This window comes from Takifugu rubripes, chromosome 13 (genome assembly GCF_901000725.2).
Source record: "Takifugu rubripes chromosome 13, fTakRub1.2, whole genome shotgun sequence".
Classification (NCBI taxonomy): Eukaryota; Metazoa; Chordata; class Actinopteri; order Tetraodontiformes; family Tetraodontidae; genus Takifugu; species Takifugu rubripes.
Window position 1 is genome coordinate 2,601,697 of NC_042297.1, and position 26,067 is coordinate 2,627,763.

General features: G+C 43.3%; 1 protein-coding gene across 1 annotated transcript in view; it reads right to left on the reverse strand.

Moving 5' to 3' along the window:
* Positions 1 to 25,172, reverse strand: part of LOC105417221 (neural-cadherin-like) — a 166,302-nt gene extending 141,130 nt beyond the window's left edge. The window contains exon 1 of the mRNA XM_029846556.1: positions 23,669 to 25,172. Within this exon, the coding sequence (XP_029702416.1) occupies positions 23,669 to 24,722 (1,054 nt within the window). The 5' untranslated portion in view covers positions 24,723 to 25,172. The remainder of the gene's footprint in view (positions 1 to 23,668) is intronic.
* Positions 25,173 to 26,067: the final 895 nt, after the last annotated feature.

Below are 26,067 nucleotides of genomic sequence, written 5' to 3' on the forward strand. Positions count from 1 at the left end.
AGCTTTAAAAAAACACAGAAAGATGCTCAATATCATATCCACAAAGCTGCTGTAGCTCAACTGCGTGACAGGTGATATGCTAATAATGGCTGAAATGGTTGTTTTTACAGTTAATTTGCTCAGGTTTGAATTCTTTGGATTGAATTCTGTTTGGACCCTCTCAGTAACAGCAGAAGTCTGCTGACAGTTTTCCCCTCGCTACATGTTTGTCATGTCTACATGTTCGTCTGCACAAAAAAAAGAAAACAAGACCATAATGTAGACATAAACAACAGTCAGAATGGAAACGGGGTCCATTTAAAGCTTAAGCATAGGATTCGTTACGAAATCAACCTTGAAGAACTATATATCTTTTAAAGACCAAAAGGTGGAGCAAAGACGTTCAATAAAAACTTGTAATAACAGAGAAACTGAAACGTCTACTTCTTTATGCAATAAGCAACTGTGTTTAAAATCTTCACCCATGTCACTCATTTCCTTCTTTCCTATTTCACTGTTATTTTCTCTATGTGCGGCTATATGCATGTTTAAATCACCATAAAGGCGTGGCGACCGCTGCCTCAGCTGTAGAAGTGGTGCGATCCATGTGCCAGGGAAGACGGGGGAAGGCGGAATCGACATTCACGTGTACACGTGTGTCACAGAAATCCCGCCGCCCTCCTTTAGAGACCAGCACCGTACTGAAGCTTTACAACACCTGGCTGAACGTAAAGAGATCATCTGCTCGTTGTCCTTGAGGGCTTCGACAGAGCAAACCTCAGCCAGCATCGGGGCTCTCCCACCACTGCGCGGGCCACTGAGGAAAAGGTGGAACTAAAGGCCCGCTTCCACGGCCCTCAAGGACTCGCTGACACTCACTGAAACGCCGGTTTCTTTGACGACGTGAGTGCGGAAGAAAACTGCCTGCACAACAACAATAAACCCTGGTTCACTTTAAAACTCAGACAGCTTTGGCAGCCCAAAGAGGAGCACGGGAGGGGAGGGGGATATATATATATATATATATATAAAAGCATTATTAAATCCCACAAACACAGAGTAGCTTTATTCGTTTGATGCCTGTCTCTCTCAGTCCATCTGTCTTACAGCTGTGATCATGTTGTTTCTCATCCGCTGGGCTCTGTGGTTAATTGGCACCTTCAATCTATGAGACAAATGAAGTGAGGAGGCATTGACCTTTCAGAGTAGTTACAGCTCTCCTCCCTTCCTCCCGTTTCTTCCCAGCACCTTCTTCTCCATCGTCACTCCCCCACATTCTTAGTTCTTCATCGCGCCTTTTGTTCCTTCCTCGGCTCTTTCCGTCATTACACTTTTTTTTCTCGATGTCTGCATTTTGTCACAATAAACAGAAGGCAGTCTACCACCGCCTGCTCTCGACGCCCCCTCCCCCACCCACCCACACACACACACACACACACAGACTAGTGTATGTTTCTGCTGTCACAGCCACCTGTAGCTGTACCCATCTCCTCCCTACACACATCTACTCCAGTAGGGCTGGTGGTCCACAGCAGAACAGTGGATTCCTTCATGATGCACCAGAGCCGTTAAACTGTTTAATGCTGCGGCCTTTTTCCGAAGGTTTTCCCATCCGAGCCACCAACTGTGATGCTACATCTGAGCTATGCTAGATAGTGTTACCTGTCTCATTCTGATGACCCCGATAGACAGAGAGAGGTGATTATGTACGTATGTGTATTGATGATCAGGTGTGTCCCACAACTCCAAACACATTAGCATGAAAGTCTGAGAATTGTTGTATTTCAACCCATTTACATTTACAACCCATGTGTGCGGCTTATAAAAAGTTAGAGGGACCTTGTCTCTAAAGTCTCGTTCTTTATTTAACTGATGGTTTGAATTGCTGCTGTAAAAGCACTGCTGATGTCTGCCGATAGCTGCGCTGCAGCTTCGCAATCATGGCGTGCACGCGTACATCATGAACCCTGAGACCGCTGCTTTATTCGGCGCTCAAAGGTAAGAGGGTGTTTTCATATATAATTAAGAAAACGTGACTTGTGTAGCCCACTTCACAGGTACAATCACAAAAGTCCTTCACAATGCAGCTACGGCGTGTTAGAATATAGCATAAATGACTACATCTCTTATATAATTGTGATTTTAGCCAAGTTTAGCCAAGTTTTTTAAAAAAGTCAAATGATTATGTCTCCATAGCCAAGGATGGATTAAAAAGACTTCTGCTTTGTAACACGTTTTAGGCACCAAGAGAAGATTTTGGCCAGAGGAATTGAGTAGACTACCAGAAATGTGAGGGGTTAAAAGTAGATAAATATATTATGGGGCTTGTATTACTCTAAAAGTTAATACTAAAATGTTCAAAATCAATACAAAACTTCACTGGGAGTTGGTGAAGAGCAGATGCAATTGGTGTAATGTGTTGAGAGGTCCCGTTAAAAGCCTGGCGGTGGTGTTCTGGACGCTGTGGTTCCCTAAAGGAGTCCTGGTTCAAGTACACAAAAAAAGAATTGCAGTAATCTAATGTGGAAGATAAGATATGTGTCGATGGCCCTCCCTGGGTCTGAAGGCGAAACAGTATTTTACAGCTTCGAGATGTTCTGTAGGTGAAAAAAGGCAGTTTTCGATCAGCTTTCTTAAGTGTTGCTGCGAGCTGAGACATGGACGGAGGGACCCAGACATCCCAGCTGCTGCACGGTTCGACGCGTCTTATCAACAGCGGTGAAAATCATTTTCCCCGTCTATTTGAACTGGTAATTGTTTGCCGACCGTCTTCCTGACAAACAGTTCAGAAGCCCGGAGCGCTCTCATCTGTTCCTCGGATTCAGAAAAGGAACAATATAACAGGGCATCGTCTGCATAGAAGCAAATATTATGAGAGTAAAGCTGAAAAAGCATCAGCGTTTTGTAAATTCGCTGCATCGTTTGTAACGTCCTCCTGCACTTATGTCACAGTCACTATACAGTTAACAGATGTGACGCTGTCTAACCTACTGAAGCACTGACCTCTGTAGGGACCGTGCCAAGATCTGGTCTTTATTGATTTGTGGTTTTGCTATTCTCTTCCTGTCTGGCTTTGTTTCCCATCTTCCCATTATCACTGTGCCTCATTGAGACGTCCGTTCCCGTGGAATTTTTCTTCTCTCTAGTCGGTCTCAAGCTCAGATTTCACCCAGTTCCTTCTGCTTCTTGTTTTCTTGCCCCTATAAGTCGTTCCCTTACGTATTAGCGTCACTAGTGTTTCTCAGTCCCTTTATGCTATTGCTTATCTTTTGCCTCATGTCCATAATTCCGATACTCATTTTATATCCCTGTTTGCATTTTCGCCAAAGCATTTCATTGTCTTTCATCCCAAAATCATCCCCGAAACTATCATTTGGGCATTTGACCCTTTGACAGTCCTGTGGTTGCATTGCCTCAGCTCTGCTCAGCAGTATGAAGGGCAGACCTGGATACTTAAGCAAATTTCCATGAAGATTCCTTAGATGCGGCCCAACATCGTGGAATCGTGGTGGGAGTTGAGGAAGGAACTGAGCAGAAAATATGACCGCCGCTGGATTCAGTCCGTCTCACTGTTTGTTGGGCCTTTTTTATTAGATCCCATACGTCTTGATGTCAAACGAAAAGCACCCCATCATCGGAATAGCTGCCAGACACCTCGGGTCTGCTCGCAGCGGGAACGTCGCCAAAAGCCAATTTTATAGAAGCCCCCCAAGAGTCAGAAACCCAGAGTTGACCTGTCATCTTTGACATGTTGTTTGACTCAGAAGCTGCAAGATCACTGTTGCATCACAATGTCCCACTTATAGAAACTGGACAAAAGAGCTCATCTTTATTGACCACTATTACCTTTTCAAGGTCAGGTGTGAGACGATGTTCCTAAGCAAGATCATCTCAAACTTAACAAAACAACAGAAGCTGCAGCTGGTGCAGTTGTCTACACCTCCGTCTCATAGCCCACAATGCTACACTGCAACAAAAGTAGTCACCAAGGAAACGGAATATCGTCAATCACGTGGCCACTTTTCATTCCTCAGATTGTTTTTGGAGTCTTAATTCCAAAGTCCACATTCACATAATCAAGCGTTGCCTTTGAAAAGCTCTGAATGGTCTTGTTGAACATCTTCTGATGGGAGGAGGATGAAGTGGTGATACACAGTGTGCAGTCCATCACTTTTTACTCACATCCTCTCCTACAGTGATGGGCTCATTAGCAATGCAATCCCATTTGTTTTTTTGGTTTTTTTGCACCGTGTCTTTGTGTGTTTTAATTAGATTATATGTTTTATTTTCATCGAGCTGGTCCGACGAAGCAGTTAATGTTAGTGTGTAAAGTGCCCATATAAACCGAGAGTCTATTGCATCAAGCAGTCTAATAAATCGACTGGCAGATGCCTGCCGCATAAAAGTCTTAGAACAGAGGAGAAGCCATCAGTGTGTGTGAGGGGCGTTCAAAGGCTTTTGCACAGTCAGTGAATTCAGGGAATATGGAACTCTTTGGCCTGAGCGCTGCCTTGTTAAGCTGCACTTGTCGACCTGTCAAAATCCCTGCAGACCTTTTACCTGTGCTAGCTGTGATATCAGCTACAAGACCGAGAGGATTCGAGTTGAAGGGCTGCCTCTGAACAGCCTTCGTTAAAGCCAAGGCGGACGAGTTTATCCTGCATCGTGTCTGATTGTTCCATACATGAATGTAGGTCTCGTCAAACTTAGTTCTTCAAATGAAAATGAATCTCTCACCTCAAAAATCCCATTCCAAGAGGCCATTAGTCGAATAAAGACCAATAAAAGGTGTAAATAAGTGTCACTGACACTGACCTCTTGACCCTGTAGTGCAACAATATTGCGCTAAATTTAATCTTGCATCGGAGACCTCATTAAATCTCTAAAACTCTGATGTTCTCCCCAGCATTACTTTCTATTCTTCATTTGTACTCGTCTTTTAAACCACTCGATTCAGTCCATTGAGTTCCTGAACACATACGTGTTTTGCTGCACGTCGGACCCAGAAGAAGAGAGTTAGCATGGTGACGATGAAAAAGATGGATGGAGGGTTTTTTTCCGGGAAGACAACATAATCTAAACTGGTCTATTTTAGATTCCATAAAAACGGTTCTCATTACATTTTTACTGTGTGTGTGTGAGGTGTGTCATTTTCAAAGGAACAGATAAATGTTGTTCTTTATTCCTCTTTAATCTTTTCAATTTGCCTTGTATTACAGCAATTAAAGTCAACCCTCCCCCGCTCTCTCTCTCTCTCTCTCTAGGTCTCTCTCCCTTCCTCCACATTGAACATGACTGTATTGCAGCAATTAAGAGTGTGTTGTGTTACACACACCACCGCTAATCCTGCAGAGCCAAAGCAATCCTCTGTGTTAGCAGATTACTGTTCACGGCATGCGCTCTTGTTATCATACTTGTGTGCTCACACACAAGACCCCTCGAAACGCATGCGTACACACACACACACACACACACACACACACACACACACACACACACCCAATGAATAGTTCATGGACTAAAATGGCAGTGCTTCTTCTGTAATACTTTCAGGCATTTCTAGTCTGCACTCAGCTGAACCCGAACCAGACATTTTAGATGAATGAAAATAAAAAATAAAAAACGTTTCCGCAGCGTCACAACTGTTTTATGTGTCCTTAATAACCGAGTTTACACGATTTGCGCCCAACTGTAAAGTATGAGTACATTACTGCCTGACAGTAAGTGAACAATAAACATTTGCTCAGTTTAGGGGAACATCCTGCTTTATTTGCAGAACTAGAAAGAATAATGTGGAATATTCTTGAGCACACTGACCCCTGGAAATCTGAAACCCAAAAAGCACATCGCTGTTACGAAAAGAGCCCATTAAGAGAAGAAATGTGAAAAGAATCAAAAAGGTAGAGCGATCCATCCAAAACAGCCCCAGTGACGCTGGCTTTGATTAGTCCACGGGCGACTTTGGTCTTTGTTCTAAACTACGGATTTGAAATAAAAGTTTAAATTGAGAAGTAGAATTAAAGCTCAGGGTTACCGGTTACGAATGTGTGTGTGTGTGTGTGTGTGACTACTGACTGATTGTAAGGTGTTTTGGGAAGTTAGTGAAGTCTGAAACAACGGCAGATGCTGCCAGGCAGAACAAAGACATCAGCTGGTTCTTAGAAAAGTGACAACCTTTTTTCCAAGTTTCATATTATTTCATTTCCAGCTGATTCATATTCACCGTGTTGTGTTGCACAAGCTGTCGGCCTTAAACAAACATCTGCAGAGACCTTTCCCTTCGATTGGGCAGACAGGAGGCTGAAAACCTGTGTCATATTCATTACTTCTCAGCACTTTTGGATTTGTCAGGGGAAAAGCAGAGATAATTGTGGTCACCTAGCAGCACCATTGGGGATCAGCAGCACAGAACAGCCAGCGACTAGTACGTGCGCACAGTCGTCAAATGACTTAATTATTACAAAAGTGCTTCATGACGTTCAGTGACAGTTGCTATGTCATTGAGCAAATACACAAACACCTCAGACGTTTGTTGATTAACCCCAAAAACTGGACAGGAGGATACTGTGGATACAAAGCAGCTGGTTTCCTTGGGAACACTTCTGGATTCCACCTCAAGAAAGTAGAGCTAATGTCTCGTTGACAGCACCCGTCCTTGGCAGCTGGTCAAGATACCTCTGGAGAATTCCCTCTCAAAAAGTCCACGGTTGACAAAAAAAAATACCTGAAAGCATAATGCAAATTTCCCTGGTCAGGCAGAAGATTGGGGAGGGAGTTTAAAAAGTGGGAGTTTGGAGAGGACTGAGAGGGCCCTGCTGCGCACCTTCCAACGCCACAATCATTTCAGATTTATGTATTTTATTTAGCAAAATGTCTTTGTCCTTATCCTCCCACTCGATGCGGGTACGTTAGGTCCACGCACGCTAACATAAACAGGGGCAGTTCCCTGTGCACGCGTCACTTACAGAGGTTCCTTTTTATCCAGCTCAGGATGTTGCGGTTGGTGCCACCGTTGTGTGTTTTATTGACACCAGTGTGTGGATACGGTTTCTCTCGCCAGGGTGGTGAGATAAGCCCTGTTTTCTTAGATTTCTTTCTTTAGCACAGCCCCCACAGTCGCTGCACTAGAGGAACTTTCTTCACTGGCTGATTTGTTTGTTCACTGAAATTAAATTGACCGTCTAATTCTGCTTCGGCTCAGTTCTTATTGATTGTCAGTGCTGCCGTTGCTTTGTGCTTAATGTGAAAAGAGATGTAACACAAACCTGTCGAGGGTAACAAACTGTGCATTTTGACCTTTGCATCACATGTCAATGGCTGGGAATGATTTCTCCCGTGAGCTGAGTCTCTTTCATTTCTGAGTGATTATTCATCATCCTTGTTGCCTTTTGTGGATCAACAGCACAGCTCGGACTTCCACTTCCCCCACATTTATTTTCATTCGGTCAATACAGCAGCAGTGACACTATCTGGACACTAAATTTCAAAACTGTAAATGGAAAATGCTCGTACACAGCGCCTCTACTCAGCTGCTGAAAGAGCCTTAAAGACTTTTCCTTCTAGTTTCAATAGAAGGTATTCGCCTTTGGCATTACAAATTCACCTTTATTCAAAGTATACATTTCAAAAATTCCACAAGTTAATTGATGAATATAGCCGTGCATGCAGTCATGTCTTGGGAACGTCACAGAGCAGCTAACGTGACTGATCCCGGAACAATTTCGACTGCGTTCAGAACATACTCCATCAGAGGCAGAAAGGTCTGTAAGTCTGGGAGATCATGTGTCCCAACATGGCGTCTGCTAGAGGGTAACAGGAGGAGCTGCCTCACTCCATTATTCTTCCCTTTATACATGATACCACTTAGTCACATCATCCAACAGCACGGTTTAAGTTTTCCCAGTTACGTGGATGGATACATCGTCACCAAACTGAATGATGCTAAAGCCATATAGCTCTTTGACTAGTTGTCAATAACTTCCTGAAGATAAATGAGGACAACATTTAGCTCAGTCATCTTGGAATATTAGAGGGTGACTAGCCTTGTTATCTTAAATTTGAAGATCTGAGCTCTATGTCTCGTATCAACTTGATTTCAGAAACAGTTTTTGGCCATAAACCATTGCTGAGGTTTGACTTATCTCAAATCAGACATGCTGAAAAGCTGGGTTTATGCATTCATTTTCACACTTGAAGGACGTGTGTTGTGTGTGTGTGTGGGGGGGGGGGGGGGGGGGGGCTTGGAGGGAGAATGAATGGTTTCCAATTTTGGATTCTCAACTTGTCTGACTTTAATCAGATGAACTCACTTCCTGTGGTTCAGACAGGAAATCAATCGTGGCACGGCACACCAACAACCCCCCTTATCTATTGCCCCCATCCAAATGTTTTATATATTCAGTGTCTCTCTGGGTTGTGGATTGTTTTGGATGTTAATCTGGTTTTCTTATCATCCCTACATTATAAATAAATAGCGCTATATATTTACAAAATGCCTCCTTTATACTGTTCAAAACCCACAGCATGTAATGTCAACTCATTCTCTAGTTCAAGTGGTGCGTTGTGTGTGTGAGTGTGTGTGGGAGAGAGATAGAGGGGCAGTGTCACGTGTTCAGACCACTGTCTTCTGATCTGTTTGACAGTCCCCTCATGTCTTTAACACTGCTGCAGGATTTGCACAATCACTCACATTGATAGCGTGCAGCAGAAAGAGACAGAGAGAGAAAGAAATGACTCTGAAAAAAAGGTGACTTTAAAGGAGTAAGTGAAGATAGGTGAGTAATGTAAATAGAAAATTTGAAAGAAATGGCTGTGCTGGTTAATATCTGGGAGGAGAAACACTCCAGAAGAGGAAATTAGACTGCGATTGGAAGAAAACACACAACTTGGACAGTGAATAAGTGGGGACGCAGCTGAGGATGCGGAAAAAAGACAGGAAAATGCATGACGAGGACGGGAGCCAGGACAGAGAACTACGACAGACATGAAAGGCCCCAATCACCGGCATAAATGCGGCGCTGATGGCGGTGGCAAGAGTGTCGAGCACAGTGAAAATGGACATATGTCCACGAGACATGACAGATAACAGAGAGGCTGAGGACCAGGTCCCTCCCCAGTGGAATCAGCATATAAACGAAAGAGAAACGCTGATGCAGGGCAGTGGTAGCACAGAAGAGCTAACATTAAACACACACTATTCTTTTTGATCCAAACACACACCACACACACACACACACACACAACATTAATTGATCCCGGTTGCAGCAAAGCTGCAGAAAGGCAAGACTTATGGGAAGTTACCCTGTGGCCCTAAACAGACAAACAAATAAATAGGCCAGTCAAATTACAGGAGGGCACTCCAATAACTAAATGTGCAGCTTAGAGGCCACAGGACTAAAGTCGGCCAGATGACCTTCACCAACAATCAGAAGGCCTGGGAACAATGAAGGTCTTCACATTTAACCGCCCAGCATCTCTAAATGATCAGCTTTTCCTCTAAATAGATACCTCAGGTGGGAGTGCTTGTTCTTCCACTATATTATTTCTCTACACATTGAGCACACGATAAGCATTGCAGATCGATTCCGTGGAATCCCAAACTAGATCGGTTGAGCCTGGGGTTAACAACAACCGCCACTGGTGCTCTCAAACTACAGGGTACCGTGGAAATTGTTCTACCCTGGATCGAAGGGTGAAAAGGGTGGCGTGCCTGTAGGCAGAGAGAAGAAGAAAGGCAAAAGTCTTGGAGAGCCAGCGTGTCAGACAGGGTGATGAGGCCGAAGCTAGAAACTGAATATGTGATTGTGGTTGTCAGGGGTGATGTCCCGGGGGGTAGGGCGCGAATTAGGAGAGAAGGGGAAATTCTGCAGAAGCGGTTTGTGCAGGTTTCAACGGGCGTGTTGGTGCAGACGACAGAGGGCATCAGGAAGGGATGGACAGGATTTGTCTCAGGACAGGAACTCAGAAGGTCAGACGATGTAGACTTTTCAAAAAGAACATCTAGCGAACCTCTTCTTCCAGAAGAGTCAGGAACAGAAGTCGACTTATGAGAGACGACAGCGCACAGGGGGACAGCATCCAGCGAAGCCAGACAGCATAGAGCGCTCATGTGTGGGATGGTTCTGGTGGTGAGAACGGTGAAGATGAAAAAGACAGAGGAAAGACAAAGTGGGGGCTGAAGAAGGAGTGTTGTGTTTTCCAGGGAAGAGCTCAGACAGGGTGTTGGAGTGGTGCTTCAGGTGACTGGACAGCTACGGCTAATGTGAACCTGAAGCAATACGTGACCAGGATCTATCTTTGAACTCACACGTTTCTTCCAATCCTTTGGTTTCAGGCTCCGGGTTTCTTTAAAGTGCCTAAAGACAATCCTGATTTTAACAGACGGCGTATAAATTAAGTTGCAATAAGCTGAATTTAACTGAAAATTGAATCAGGGAGGACTGGAGGAGAGTAGCTGAAAGTGCAGGAGGGTGTGCATGCAAAAGAGGTTAGCAAACAATTGAGACAATGGGACAATTTACTCAGCCCTAATGATCCAATCATTATCAGCCTCTGAAGGTATTGGAGCCTGTAAGGACCAATCTCAGCTCTCCCCCTTAGTCCTTGTCTTATCCCTTAGTCTTTGGGTTCACGTGTTCACAATGAACTCTTGTCTGTAAGGCTAAAGGGGCGACACAGTACTGGAAATAAAGACACGTGAATGTAATTAAGCCCAATTATTGTAACAACACTTGTATGTTTGTGAAATCGTGCTAATGCATCTACAGCTAATTATAGCTAGACCGACGGCTAATTCACTGCAAATGGACAGAAAAGAGTGTGTGAGCAGCAGTGAGGCTTCATGCCAGGATGGAGAACGACAGATGCAGGATTTGCCTTGGGGTGCAAGAGAAGCACAAAGCATTTGTGAAAGGGGTTCAAGGTGGAGGTGGGACTGCATCAAGCTTTGAGCACCGTTAGTTGAAGCAACAGACAATATAAAGCTATAGGATACGAAAGAGAGGGACTCAAGTGGAACATGAGGGAGGAGTGAGAAAGAAGGTTGAGGACTTCAGGGACTCAGGGTCCAGCCCAGAGTGGTGAAGACCATGGAAGACAGATGAAGAAGTGTCTGCAGGCAGGTTGGAACAAGTAAAGAAAAGAATCAGCGGTGATGTGTGAGAAAGGGAGAAGTAAATGTGTGATGGTGTTGAGACCAGTGATGTGGTGAGATGGTTTGGAAACATACTGAGGAGGACGGAGGAGAGAATATATATATGAGGTAGAAGGAAGCTGAGGATGGGACTAGCAGACAGGGAATACAGAGAAAGAACAAAGAGGAGGTTTATGGATGGAGAGGAAGACAACATGAACTTAGGTGGTGCAACAGGAGAGGATGAAAGAGGAGGGGAGACAGTGGACAGTTGGCTGTGAAGATGGCTGATGGGTCTTTGAGAAAATTGGGTTTGATATAATTTCAGTTTTCCATAAGATTTGTCTTCTTTTACAAATTGGTTTGAATGAATAAAAGAAGAATCTTCTGTTTATAGAAAATTTTCGCTCTGGTTGAGTACAATTAAATCACTCATTTCAGCTTTTCAATTAGGATTTTAGCTGTTTCATAACAAGGGATTAAGGGTTGTTTTCATGAAAAACTGGAGAAACATTTCTGGACACTTGTTGACAAAGTGGCTTCTAATCACTTGAATTAGGCTGTTACCAAATCTCTATGTTGTCATTGACCATAAAAGCCTGCTGTTATTTTTACTATTTGCTATTTTAATGAGAAAGTTTCGACACAATCTAAAGTCAGTCGCTCCTGCAAAAATGGGACAGCAGCTACGTCTGACCAGCAGCGTTTCAAAAGTCTTTAGGGTAAACTAGAAATTGAAGTCCATATTCAAATGAGTCCACTTCCACACACTGCTGCCCCCATTCACCTCCATACCATCTCAGACCTTTATGTATAAATGGCCACAAATCCATAATTCATGACAGGTTGTGATGTATTGAAATTAATCTTCCACTTTCTCTGCTTACTGAAGTCACTGAAGTAAACAGGAACAAAGCCTGCCTACATTAGCTTTAAGCTATATCGCATTAGCAAACCAATCTGATGTTTTTGTAGTTATTATAACATCTATGTCCTTACCTAAATATGATTATGCAGTTCAATTATATAATGAGTTTTCCCTCAGGCACATTTGGCTTTTCAGATGAAAATAAAAAAAAGGAATTTACATAAAATGCTGAACTTTGACAGCACTGCCTTTCTTTGGTATTTTCATTTGATTGCCACTTCGCAGGCTTTGGTTATCTAATCCTGGGGGAAAATATCCACATAAAATTCAAACCTTTCTGATTTAGCTTCATTTGATGACATGCACAACATTAAAATCTGCATCAAGAAATACATACAATTATACAACAATACAGTGAATATAATGAAATGATTAAATCTCAGGTGGGTGGGGGGGGGGGGGGGTAGCAAAACAAACATGATGACAGATTTTGGCATGAATTGTAATATGAATTATTGCTGCCAATATTAATAATTAGTGACTTTTTGGAGGGTGGAACCACGAGAATGTTGGACGCATTAACATTGGAAACAGGATCCAAATCTGGCTGCAGTCCTGAAAAGTAAAGCGCTCCAGTTCTAAAGAGGAAGAATGGGTGTATCTGATGATGACTGGATCATTCAGCTGAAAAGCAGCTTTTCAGGATCCTACATATTTGACCCTGAAATCAAACTTGCAATTAAACCCAATAGCAAAACAAAAGTGGGTCTAAATTCTGCACTCCTATTTCTTCTGCTATAAATAGTTTGATGATGGGTTCATAACAGGGGTGTATTCGAGCGGGCCAGTGTTGGCAGGTTTGAGTTAATGCATTAAAAGCTCATTCTCTTCTCCCAGCCAATCAGCCAGAGACCTGAAAGCAGTCCAACGGTGCATCTGACGCTGACTGAAAATGAGAATGAGATCTTTTACAGCAGACAATTGTTGGTGAAGGCCTGGGAGTGACTGCGAGGAGGTGAGCAAAAGAAATTAGATGGATCGTCTCTCTTCAGGCTGTAACAATCAGATGAAGGGATTGAAAAGAGCAACTGGAAATGCTTCTGGAAGGTAAGCAATTCCACTGGCATCGGTCAAAAAGCTCCATGTGACTCATCAGAACCGAGTAAGTAATGAGCCCCACATATTAAGCCATGTGTGCAATATATCTGGATGTATGTTCTATTTATGCAGCTTCATTGAACAAATGATGGCGACTCTTTGATCTGGGTAAACAAAAGACGAGGGATGCGTTGAGCGAACCGGAGGCTGTCTGGATCTACAATGACGTTTGGTGAGCCATCACTCACAATAAGAAATGTTGTGTTTTCTCTCAGCTTCTCTCTCAACACTTGGATAAAATGGATGATCAGGACTACAGTTCTGAAGAAAACTCCTTCATTTTCTATGGTAACACAAATTTTACACAGACACACAAACAGGCACCACCAGTGAGAATTGTGTAATAGAGTAAAGACACCATGTTAAAGCTGCGCTGTTAAGTCATTAGAAAGTGTGACATAGGTTGAATTGTTCTTATATCCCAGCCGTGTTAGCAATATTCCTATGGAAACTGATATGTGTGCAGCTCCAGACACGGAGAAATGACTGGAATTTTTGTCAGGATGAAGGTAAAATTCTGTAGCTGCTTTAACCCTTGTGTAATGTTCATATTGTTGTTACTCAGCCAGCGTTTGTGGGTCTGATGGACCCGTTGCGTTTTGTGGCTTTTAATGCCTCACAATCAAACACTTTTATGTTAAAATACTGAACAGATGTTTACCTTATCCCAATTACAAGCAGTATAAACAATATATATATAGTTAATATTTGCCCTTTGCCTTTGTTAGGTCACATTTATAACTTATTATTTAAAACATAATAAAGAAAATCAATTAAAATCAAGGTGCACATCAAATGAGAGGTGATATATGTTCTTCACAGAAAATGAGCCAAAGTCAGAGAGTCTCAGTTTGAAAAATTAATCAATTTTATCATTTTTCTTTTAATAAAAAGTGAAAATAGGTCCCACAAACCCGAACACCACACAAGGGTTAAAACAGAAATTATCACTCTAAAGTCTTTTTCGTGTACCCACAGAAAATTAGAGTTGAATGGAGTGTTGAGTTCACTGACCTTTAAAGAAAAAGAAAGCAGTTTAATAACTTTATTTTTTTTAAAAACAGACAAAAGACTTCCTTATGATTATATCTGGTTCACAGTTATAGCAAGAACTAAACAGAAAAACTGGAGAGACTGGAAACTAGATAAACACCAGATATCAGGTACAAGCTAAAGAAATACTAAACATCAGAACCAGAACCCACCTGTGCACCTAATACATAAAGGAGAAGAACCATTCTCTCTAAAACAATAAGAACCAACAGCCTGTTATAACAAAGCAAAATGTGTTAGAAACTCTAGTTTCTTTGTTCGAGTGTGAAAATATCAACACACAGAGTGTAAAAATAACTTGGCTCGACGCTGCAACACAGGGAAGCAAAGCAAACTCCTTATTTCCTGAAATGCTGTAACGAATGCACAGAACTACAGAGTTAAGAGTGGATGTTCCTGGTCTACAGCGGTCAGCATCTCTCAAAACTAGTCTAAGGAAGAACGAGTAGTCTTGGTCACGGTCATGGGCAGCACGGCTTAGTGATGCATGTTGGGAGCATTCTGTTGTATAGCTATAGGTCTGCAGAGCAGCCAGGGTAGCCATGCTGACCCTTGACCTGAGCTGAAAGCACATACCTGGGGAACACATGGCACCAGGAGACATGAACCACCAACATAATCCTGGTTGCAGACCAGGTACATCATTTCTGATGGCCTCAGCAGGCTCATGCATGCTGGCACAAAGGAAACCTGCTTCAGGACTGGTTTGAGAAGCACGAGTGTAAGGTGTTAGTTGGCCACCAGGTTCCCCTAGATCTCGAACCAATCATCTGTAGGAGGCACTAGAAAAATGATCCATGCAGGCCCCAAATCATTAAAGTGCTGAAAGGATCTTCTGCTCACATAATAATGGTTCTGGTGGAGGGGTCTGGTGGAGGGGACTGGTGGAGGGGTCTGGTGGAGGGGTCTGGTGGAGAGGTCGAGTGGAGAGGTCTGGTGGAGGGGTCTGGTGGAGTGGTCTGGTGGAGAGGTCGAGTGGAGAGGTCTGGGGGAGGGGTCTGGTGGAATGGGACTGGTGGAGGGGTCTAGTGGAGGGTTCTGGTGGAGGGGTCTGGTGGAGTCCACACCTCAATTGGTCCGGGCTGCTAAAAGAGGAAACAGGAGAAAGGGGTACCAACAAAATGTTGTAGAGTCCTGCTTGATGAGTGCAGGCAGACAGAAAGAGAGACAAATTTTACCCTCGACTTCATTCGAGTCATCCTTTAATCTTTAATCATTTTACCCACTCTTAACTTCTAAATTACCAGCCGCTCTCATCCTGCTCAGCTTGTTACTGCTGCAGACATCATGTACTCTACGTTATTCTGCATCATGAATCTTCACTAGGTGTTTGCTTTTACCTGCTTCTGCTACACAAGATTTGAGGGCCTGGCTGCAGCTAATGAAGATAAAAATGGGGAACGAAGCACTGTCAGCAGTGTCATGGCCTTTTCAGAAAATGAATCCAACACAGTAAAAGTCAAACTTGAGAAACACCTAGTGAATAAATTAGCATGCCGATAATTTAATGCAGACACCAGAGGTGCATTTTCATTTTCAGGTGCAACCTTCAAAAAACTGTTTCCCAATTAACTTTAAAGCCGAAACACTCAGGCAGAATCAAATTTAATTTAGCTACAGAAAGTTTTCAATGTCTGGGGATCAACAGCCCCGACTCTTTGTAGAAATAACACCGACAAATTTAGAAAGTTAAATCTGATCTACGGAAGAGGTTCAAGTTGCCATTGTAATTCACAGACATAGTGCAATCTCTGTGGTATTTTTCTTTTATTTTCCAGTGTTTAGCTGTCTTCCTGACAAAAAAAAATTCTATATGAAGCTTATCAAATTATCTTTTCATTTATGGGGTGGGCAAGGTAGTCTGGATTATTAAAAGCACTCTAGAGGCAGCAAGGCAAGAGGGAGGATTGGGCCTGTCTAATTTTAAGTTGTTACCGGACAAGAGAGTATTTCTTGTTCGGTATTAGAACTTAAACGTAGCTGATGATGCAACAGAGAGTTGGACTGGTGTGAAAAGGAGTCTCTCTGCTGCCACACCTCCTCACCTGGCTCTGACATGATCCCCTTTAAGACTTTCAGTTTCAAAGTACACCTCAAACCCTGTAATCTTGTCAACTTTGGAAATATGGACACACTAAAAAAACTTGTCCTCATAGTCATACTTTTTTTTGCATTTGCGCCGTTTCTAAACTATTGTTAACATTCACAGTTTTATCAAAGGTCACTGCAGCACATACTTGCAAATTTACCAAATATTCCTGACAAACCAGAAACTTGGACAAAAATAATATCAAAATTGTACACAACGGGATTCTAGAAGATAGTTCACAAAATCATATCAAATTCAAGGTGCAGTTATCACTCCCTGCCCACTCAATGCTATTTTAGAGTTTCCTCAAATCACTCTGAACTCAGTAAGCAGACATTAAATGTTCAAATATCCTAGCATCAGCCTTGCAGGCGTATGCTTCTACACTGGAAGTCGCCCAAACCCCCAGAAAAGATCACATTTTCACTTAGAGGGTCAACTGGGAAGTTCTTTCCTGCATGGCAGCAACGTCTCTAATATTTTGATAATGTAGCTACAACTCCAGCTGTGTGAGGGGGAGGAACCCATTTCCTGTCCAGCTGTGCTCTTGTCCCACTATGAAGGTTTGGACACAAGTTGGTCGATGAGATATCCTGACCGAGAAGACCAACTCGGGTAAAGGGGCGGGAGCAGGGAGTCGGGTTATGTTCTCTAGGTTTTCTACTTGTTTGATTGTTTGTTTATTTAAGAAAACAACCACACATATATTTGTAAACACAAAAGTCTCAATAAAAAATTGAGAAACACTAGACCCCCCGGCTGCCTGTCAATGACATTTTAGCCCACTTTTCATTTCACTATAATGAAGTCCAGCTAAATATATATATATTTTTTTTTTTTTTTTTTTTTAAACTCATCCACAATGAACTGAGTATAAATGATTCGACTTTAAAGGTTGAGACCTGGATAAAACCAAGTGGAACCTGTCTTGTTGGACCTCTTCCCCCCTCCTGCTCCTTCTCCAGGGCCCCTCCAACTACTAGCTGTGGTGGAGGTTTGGCTGCTCGGTTCAAAGAGAGCTTCAGATGCCAAATGATAACCGCCAATAATTATTCCAGTCTTAAACTGCGGGTTTTTAGGATTGACATCTCCCGCATGGTGCGTTGTGCCCAATTTCCCATCCACCCAAACGAGGAGTTTTAAGAGCTCAGGTGTTTCTGCCCGATTTTATTCTAAATTTTACAAGCTCTTGAAGACATTTTGAGATGATTCATGATCCAGATAATGAAGTGGCTAATAAGTTTAGGAGTCTCCTAGATTCCTTTGGTCTCACTCAACCAGTTGATGAACCAACACTTGAGTTTAGACACACTCTCAATCTCATAGTTTCACATGGGCTGTCTCAAGGAACTAGTGGGCATCTCCTTTGTGTTTTGGATTGTGCTGTTCCCCAGCTGGCAGATGTTGGAGCTTTACTTCCTGGATAGTTTGTTGCAGGCTACAAGGACCCTCAGCTAAATGCCTACAGTGGACGTGTCTCCTCCCTCTGTCCAGAACAGCTGCTCTTTGCCTTCAACTCTCCTTCCTGTCTGATCCTGGACTCTGTTGTTCCTCTTTGACAAAAAAAACAACAAATAGAAGCCAGTTCCCTGGTTTACTGACCTCACTCGTACCCTTAGGCAACAATGCAGGCAGAACGGATTTGGAAGGAGGACACATGTCAGTCTGTTTAACACAGAACGTTAAAGGAGGAAATGTCCAAATATGTGTCCTCCATCATAGCCAATAGCTTTGAACAGTCAAGAGATTCATTTACTACTACTAATCTGTTATTATGTCCGGTCTGATGCTTCCACCACAACCTGCAAAAAGTTTGTCTTTTCTTTCTTACAAGGTAGCATCTGTTGGGAAGAACATTTTAATACACCCGTTTCTTTTGAGGATGTGCATGTTCCACCTGCACAGCCGGCTGTCTTTGAGCAGTTTGACACTATTTCTTTGCTTACTTTCACTGCGTTAGTTAATGGCATAAAACCCCCTAACTGTCCCCTGGACATTATTTTGGCTGAGCTCCTGAAGGAGGTTCTTAACCTTGTTGGGTCCAGTCTACTTGTTTTTATCAACTTCTGTTCTCAGCTGCACTCAGACGTGCTGTGGCGAGGCCCTCGTTAAAAAAAAAGCATCTTGTCACCCTGTGATGTCTAAGTTTAGACCTGTCTGTGTTTAGACCTGCCTTTTCTTTCAAAGGTGTTAAAAAACAGGATTTTATTTTTACTTATTTATTTTTTTTAACAATCACAGACATTTTTAGGGAGGAACTGGGATTTCAACATTTTCCAGTCTGGCTTAAGGTCCTGACACAGCACTGAGTCAGCTTTATTAGAGGTGCAGGATGACATTGCCCCCCCCCCCCCCCCCAGCAGCCTTTGATAGAGTTGCCAATGCTGATCTTGTGTCTCAACAAAAGCACCGTGTTGTGATACGTGGCGCTGTGCTTTAGTGGTTTAGGTCTTACATAAAAATACAGGTGCTTTACTGTAATGACCAGGCCGCACTGCTCAGCACCTGCATCGCTCCCTTGTGGGGTGCCACAGGGTTTCTTCCTGGGCCCTATTCTCTTTCTACTGTACATGCTACCCCCTGGAGATAATTATAACTAAACATAATTTGTCTTTCCATTTTTATACTGATGTTCTAGAGATTGCTTACACGTTAAAGCGACTGTATAAGCTGCATGAATCAATGGCTGGCACAGAATTTTATACAATTTAATGATAGCAAAACAGATTGTATTTTGTTTGGCATCTGATCCATCCGGAATGCTGCTGAAGGAGACTTTGGCACAATGGACACTTTTCTAAAACCTGAAGAAATCATGGCTATTTCACGGTGGTTTAACATTTAACAAACAGATCAATCCATGCGTTGGGACTAATGCAACGCTCTGTGTGACGGCCTCAGCCTGTTTCTCATCTGAAACCGGACAGCCGCTGCTGCTCGGATATTAACAAACACACCCAGTTGTGAGCACATAACACCTGTGCTTTCCTCACTCCACTGGCTTCCAGTTCATTTTAGATTTAATTTTAAACTCTTGTTTGTTTTTAAAGCCATTACCACCCTGGTTCCTCTCTATTTATCAAAGATTCTAACTATCTGCCACCAAAGCAGGGCCCAGCGGTCCTCTGGACAACTTCTGTCCGAAGCCCCAGTGTCTCATTATAAACAGTGGGGTGACCGTTCATTTTCTGTCGCTGCTCCCAGAAACTGGAACAAATTACCTCCTGATATCCGCACCACCACACATGTTGGCCTTTTTAAATCAAAACTGAAGACGAATCGTTTCAAAGCAGCATTTAACAGACTGTCATAGCCCTTTATTATTCTGAGCATCATCATTTTATCTGTATACCATGTTTTCTCTATATTCTCTTTAATCTTGCTTGATTTTATGTTTTCTAGCTACGTCTGTTGTGAAGTGTAGCTTTCTAAAGAGTTATCTAACTAGCTTCTTGGTAGATTGCACGCTCTGTTAAAGCTACAGTCACAGTTATTCTCTTGCCTATTGGAAGGCAAAGGCCTTTCATCCGAGTCCCTGATCGCAGCACAGGATATTCCCAACTTCAGTATCACAGCCAAAGCATCTTGGCTGCGCAAATACTTCACAAAACTGGAAACCACAGAACTCTGCTGGCCACAGACACATTTTGGGGCTACCGTCTGTAGCTATTCTACACTGTCACCCGGTGGTGCAGGAAAATGACCAGTGGTTGATTTTCATCACTAGTATTATGAGGAGCATTATAGCATTACTGGGACTTGCTGGAGCTCGGGTCCCATTTGAGCCCAGTCTTCAAGTGTCTCTGGGAACTCTTTAATGAGCAAGTCACTGTCATATCATATGTTACATATGAACCTTTGAAAGTTACTTTAACATCCACAGCGGTGGGCTGAACTTTTCATCAGGATTAATAATTACCGCTATCTCATCTGACCTACTGTCAATTTCAGGGTGTTCTAGATGTTGAGGTTCACAAATAATATTTTCCCTTTAACTTCTCACATAGCTAACTTTTAATATATGTCCAATTGCTTCAAATTGTTACCTGGTTTTGAGAATTTTCTGTATTAAAGCTGGAATAGTCTCCACCTTCAGTCATTCAAGACTATATAAATGAACCTTTCTTAATGAGGGTGAACTCAAGTGCACAATATTGCTCACATCACATCCATTAAATGGAAATGAGCGGGATTTTTTATCCACCTGAGTACACATTGGACCCTGTGGTTTGTCCTTTGTACATATTTAATTGTCATAAAGTGTCATTTGAGTATAAAATGCTATAATGGAGCTGGAAGGTTTTCAGAAACACAGAATAATTTATTTACCACCAGTGGACAATCAAAGCCAATGTAGTTTATGATCTGTTAACTTCATGCACACAAAGAATGTGTGTGTGTGTGTGTGTGTGTGTGTTGGGGGGAGGGATCTTTGAGCAGAATCTTCTATTTGTAGTATATAATACTGGGCTTTAGATTTCCCATTTTTATTGGGGGAAAAATACTTTAAATGACTTATTATTTATTGTTCACTTTGGTTACTTTGCAGATCAAATGCTACATCATCGCTGCGGGTGGGGAGTTGAGTGTCATTGAAACGGCTTTTCTCCCGCCACACAGAGACTATGGTTTCACTAAAGAGGGACGGGGCTTTCACGGTGTCTACGCTGATCTAGGATGAACTGTTACAAAGTGGAATCCTTTATATTTGTTTGTGCCACTTTCAATCGCACATTACAGTAAATATAGAGTATTTCAAATGCTTATTTGTCCCATATGATCTAATTTATTTGACAGTGCGGCCACTCCCTCAGAAGCACTTTCTGACTCCTGCAGCTGGATTTCTGCACATGTTCAGGACAAAAGCAGGTAACCAATTCCAAGCAATCCGATGTAAAAGTGGGTTCTTCATAAAATGCACGTAAACGTAGAGTCACACAGGTAAAACTGTCATAAATTCAGAGACATGTGCCTGTGTGACACATCACACTGAATAAATGTTGACCTGAAGCCATGTGGTCATTTTATGCTGTGTGCTCAGGCTGGGGGGGTCGATCCTGGCGTCATCCGATAGGTGAGCGAGGGACAGAAGAACAGGGTCGATTACGATGATCCAGCATGGTACAAGGGAAGTGGACCTTGTGTAAATGAATCCTCAGAAGCTCTCTCACTCACTGTGTGTTAAAATGTGTCTCCACTCCAAACAAATCCCTGCAGTACGAGTGAAAATGAGAGCGAGAAAGTAAGAGAGCGAGCGAGACAGAGAGACAGACAGAGAGAATGAGATGGGATTACAGGGATAATGTGAGCAGATGGAGGGAGGTCTACGCTCCATCAGGGCTCTCCACTCCAAATGGATTAAAAGACTTCAATGGAGTCACCGACAAGTCAATGGCTCCTACGTTCTTCACACTTGAGAGCTACAGCTGCGCTGTGCTCATCCAGTCTGCAGCCCTGCCTCCACTCACCGTCTGCTAGACGCCAAAATTCAAACTTCTACATCAAAGTTGTCCTATCAAACCCATCGGCACACTTATGTGGACTTACTGTATTACACACTTCACGCAGAGCTGCTCTGGAACACATCTGAACGCCCAAGCAACCATTTCTGTCAAGTGGCTAAGCCTCTAATACACTTATCTATTTTACACACAAATATGGATCATCCTTATCTTAACTGGTCGGATAAAGATAGATTACACATTGAAATTACGCTGGAAGGTTTTCATGCGAACCAGCAGGACGCGGACCCCCACAAAGCGCACTTAATCACATAATATCCACTGAAACCATAAAAGGTATTTTTATCACGTTTAATCTGTTGGAAAGACATTACCTATATTATAAATTATTCATTGATACAGCATCAGCAACTTTCCTTCTTTTTTTTCATAAATTTAAGCAATGACTTTATGCTACTGAACAGAGTCCTTCAGCTGTTTTGACCTCACTTTTTAAAGCAGAATTAAGTTGTATGGAACATTTCAGATATTTTTACCGCTTCACATTTCAGCTGCTGCCTTAATCTGGTGTGTGTATATGTGTGTGTGTGTGTGTGTGTGTGTGTGTGTGTGTGTGTGTGTTTAAAGGATTTAAATGTTTGGATTAACAGAAATACCTCATACAACCTTGTTTTTTAAAAAAGACCCCTTTAAAATACATTTCCAAATGATTAATTTCCTGAAAAGGCAGTGGGCGGATGCTCCTTTGACAGCCTGTCATGTTTTCTCCTCTTTTACTTTTCAGTTCAGTCTTTCTGCTTTTTCTCTTCTCCCCATGACAATACACTCATGACAGAAACTCATTCCGTTTCATTTCTAAAGGAAAACACAACTCGGTATAAAAGGAAAATGTAAAATAATTTACAACTTGTGACAGGGTAGAGAACGTCACCTTGGAGGCTCCGGCGAACAGAGAGGCTACAAGTGTCACATTTAAAAGTCTCACTTCCCAATCCAATTCAACACGTCTGTTCCTATTTTTATTTTTGTGTCAGTTTAATTGAAAATACATCATCAACCATCACATGTTTTTGAAGTCAGATAGATAGATAGATAGATAGATAGATAGATAGATATAGATAGATAGATAGATAGATAGATAGATAGATAGATAGATAGATAGATAGATACAGTAAAGATGGAATCTGGAATAGATACACACACACACACACACACACCCTTACCGTATCAATAACCACAGACCAACAGTGACATGAACCCAATTCTATTCTCAACCTTAAAACCATGTCTTCACAATCAAACAGTCCTTCAAAGTTGGCTAAAATGTCCTCTCTTCCCAAAAATGTCCTCACTTTACTCGAATGAGTATTTTGGTCCTCGGAATGTAGCATATACAAGAACACACGCACACACACGCAAATCAGCGTTTAAATCATCATCAACCATGTTGACGTGTCTACATGGTCCCCAGTTGAACTTGAGTAGAACATTCTGAGCACTCGTACTCTGAAAGGATGGGCTTATATAAATAGAATAAATAAAAAGGGGTATTACAAATTGAGTTCATGTTAAAAAAAAAAAGTCGTTCATATCCCATCAGCTGTTGTGTTTTATTTATATTTCAATCAGGGCAACCTGCCATCAATATATAGGCAGATCAATGAATCCTATAGAAAAGAAAATGGAGCTGCAAACCTCGGAGGGTTCAGGGGTCCCTCCAACGTTATTGGAAATACTACACAAGCAATTTATCACTGATGACCAGCGGGAGCGACTGGAATCTACCCGAGATCTTCGTCTTCGTCTGTGCTGCGCATTTACGCACAACTACGAACAGCGACATGGGCAAGAGTGGAGATCTGAGCAGCAACAAAATAAGTTTTGCTTAAATGCGCGCGCGCGCGCACGCACACTCGCCCGCTACACACCTCTTTTGTCTTGAATTTTGACGGTCATCTCCACCAGCGGCTCGGTCTCTCGGTCAAGTTTCCGTGATATGATTATATCCCCGCTATCCCGGCTCACGCTGACCGGTGAGCTCTCCGCATCGGGCTCCACCAGCTCGAAGGCTGCCGACTGAAACCTCACCGGGTTCAGGTTCATCACCACCGACCCGATCCCTGCGTCCTCAGACACACTGATGAATATGGGGTTGTCTGTTTGCATCACTGATCTGGACTTCCGCTCTGGCCTTTTGGGGTTTGATTTAGGGTTCCACTTCGCCTGCTCGGGGTTCGGGGGGAGCGTCACGGGCCACTGCCGTGGATTGATCTCGATTGACACGCACTTGCTTGTGCGCGGAGGCCACCCGCGGTCACGAGCAAATAGTTTGAACTTTATGGGTTCCTCCTGACCGAGGATTGAATCGACCAACAGGATGTCTCCTGTTTTGGGCACCGCGTAGAAACTCCCATTTCGAGGCACGGTGAAGTAAATGAGCTCCGCGTTCTTCCCGCTGTCTCCGTCCCGCGCGGTGGCCGCGTAGATGGACGTGCGAAGCGCAGTAGCATCACCCAGATTCAGTTTCACAGCTTCAACGGGGAACACGGGTTGGTGATCGTTGGTGTCCAGAACGTCCACCTTGATCGACGCAACCTCCCCGACTATTGGGGACATTCCATCCTCCCGTCCCGAACACTGGCCGCAGCACAAACCGAGACCCAGCGTGTATTCAGCCCGTTCTTCGCGATCCAAAACCCCGCATGTCTTCAGTAAGACGTGACCTCGTTTGTGGTGAGAAAAGACGCGGAAATTCTCGCTCCCGTCTCCCATGAGTCGAAACTGCGCCGTGGCCGTGTCGGAATCTCCGATATCGCACAGCGTCTGTGAGTTTAACCGCTTCATCGGGACGCTCAGTCCGTTGACCCGAGAGCCCGGCGACGAGTTCTCAAATACGTGTCCGTGGAAGAACGGCACCTGTTCCACGGTCTTGTTTCCGAGAGCGCACGGAGCCAGAAAAGTGAAAAACGTGAGCCAAATCATGTTTGGATGTTTTCCGAACTCCGGTACATTAAAGTGCTCAGGAGACTCTGGAATCCGTGGAGCAACTCATTCCCTTCCCGAACCTCCTCTCCTTTCTCTGAAATCCAAAAGTTCCATCCAACTGGCACCGCGCTCAGCCTCACGCGTGTGAACTTTCGGTTGTGCGTCTCCTCCTCTGCTCCTCCAGCCTTCGCAGTAACGCCGCTGTCTCTCTGTGCGCGTCACGCAAAATGTTTCCAACGGCACGAGTGCGCGCTCCGTCCCCCTTCCTCGCTCTCTTTCGCGTGCGGTGCATCCGACCGATCTCACATCACGTTTAATCCCTCTTGCGTCTGAGCGGCTGCAAATTGTGCGCACCCACACATCACTTCCAGACGGCTCTGCGCTCTTTTTCCCTTTTCTTTTTTGAGATCAGAAATCAGTTTGAATCCTTCGGATGAAGCTCACTAAGACGTGATTCGTCGCGGAAACATCTAAGAGGCGGCAGATTTACGCACGTCCACCAGTAACAGAGTGCTGCGACAGAATGAAATCAACTTCTCAGCAGTGGAGCAGGGAATCAACTCGTGTTCCGGGGCCAGTACAAACACCCCCGCAGTCATAATCAAAAGCGAAGGTGTGCGTGTTTGTGCCTGTGCGTGTGCGTGTGCGTGTTAGCCTGTCCGACCGTCCTCTGGGACGCAATCCGACCTCCCTTTAGTGATCAATGTTTAGTCTTGCACGTTCAGATCAATCACTCTTCTCCCCAATAACCCACCAGACCATCGAATTAAAAGAATGTTTAAATCGATCACGTGGAAACGCCCCCGCGAGGCTTCTCGTGGTGAGGGGTTTCTTATACAGACAATAAAGATAGCAGCTCCAGAAAGGATGTCAGTCCAGCGAGAGTGCGCTGCTTGAACTGTTCATCACATTCCGTCTTCTCTCTCTCTGGGCGTTTCACAGCTCCCAGCAAAGCATGAACAGCCTCAAATTTAATATTACAGATATTCACTGTCATAAATTGCATCAGCTTCCACGTTCATATCACCTCCCTGCGTGGAAATACACTTCAATATAGGTCTACCAAGGCCCCCAAATCTTTCCACGTGGATCCAGCTTAATAAATCTGTGGATCCAACAACAATACAGTCGTTATCTTCTCCAGTGCAGCTTTTTCCTGCTGTTTCGACATAAACTTTGCAACGTTTGCAGTTTCTAAATTTTAATTAATCAGGACCACCGACGTGACTCCGTGTTTATATATTCAAATTTATGTCAGTGTTGGGATACATTTCCCACAGATTTCAGTGTAAAATCCCGATTTGACTTGAAGAGTATGTTGCGTTTTATTGCTTTAAACCAA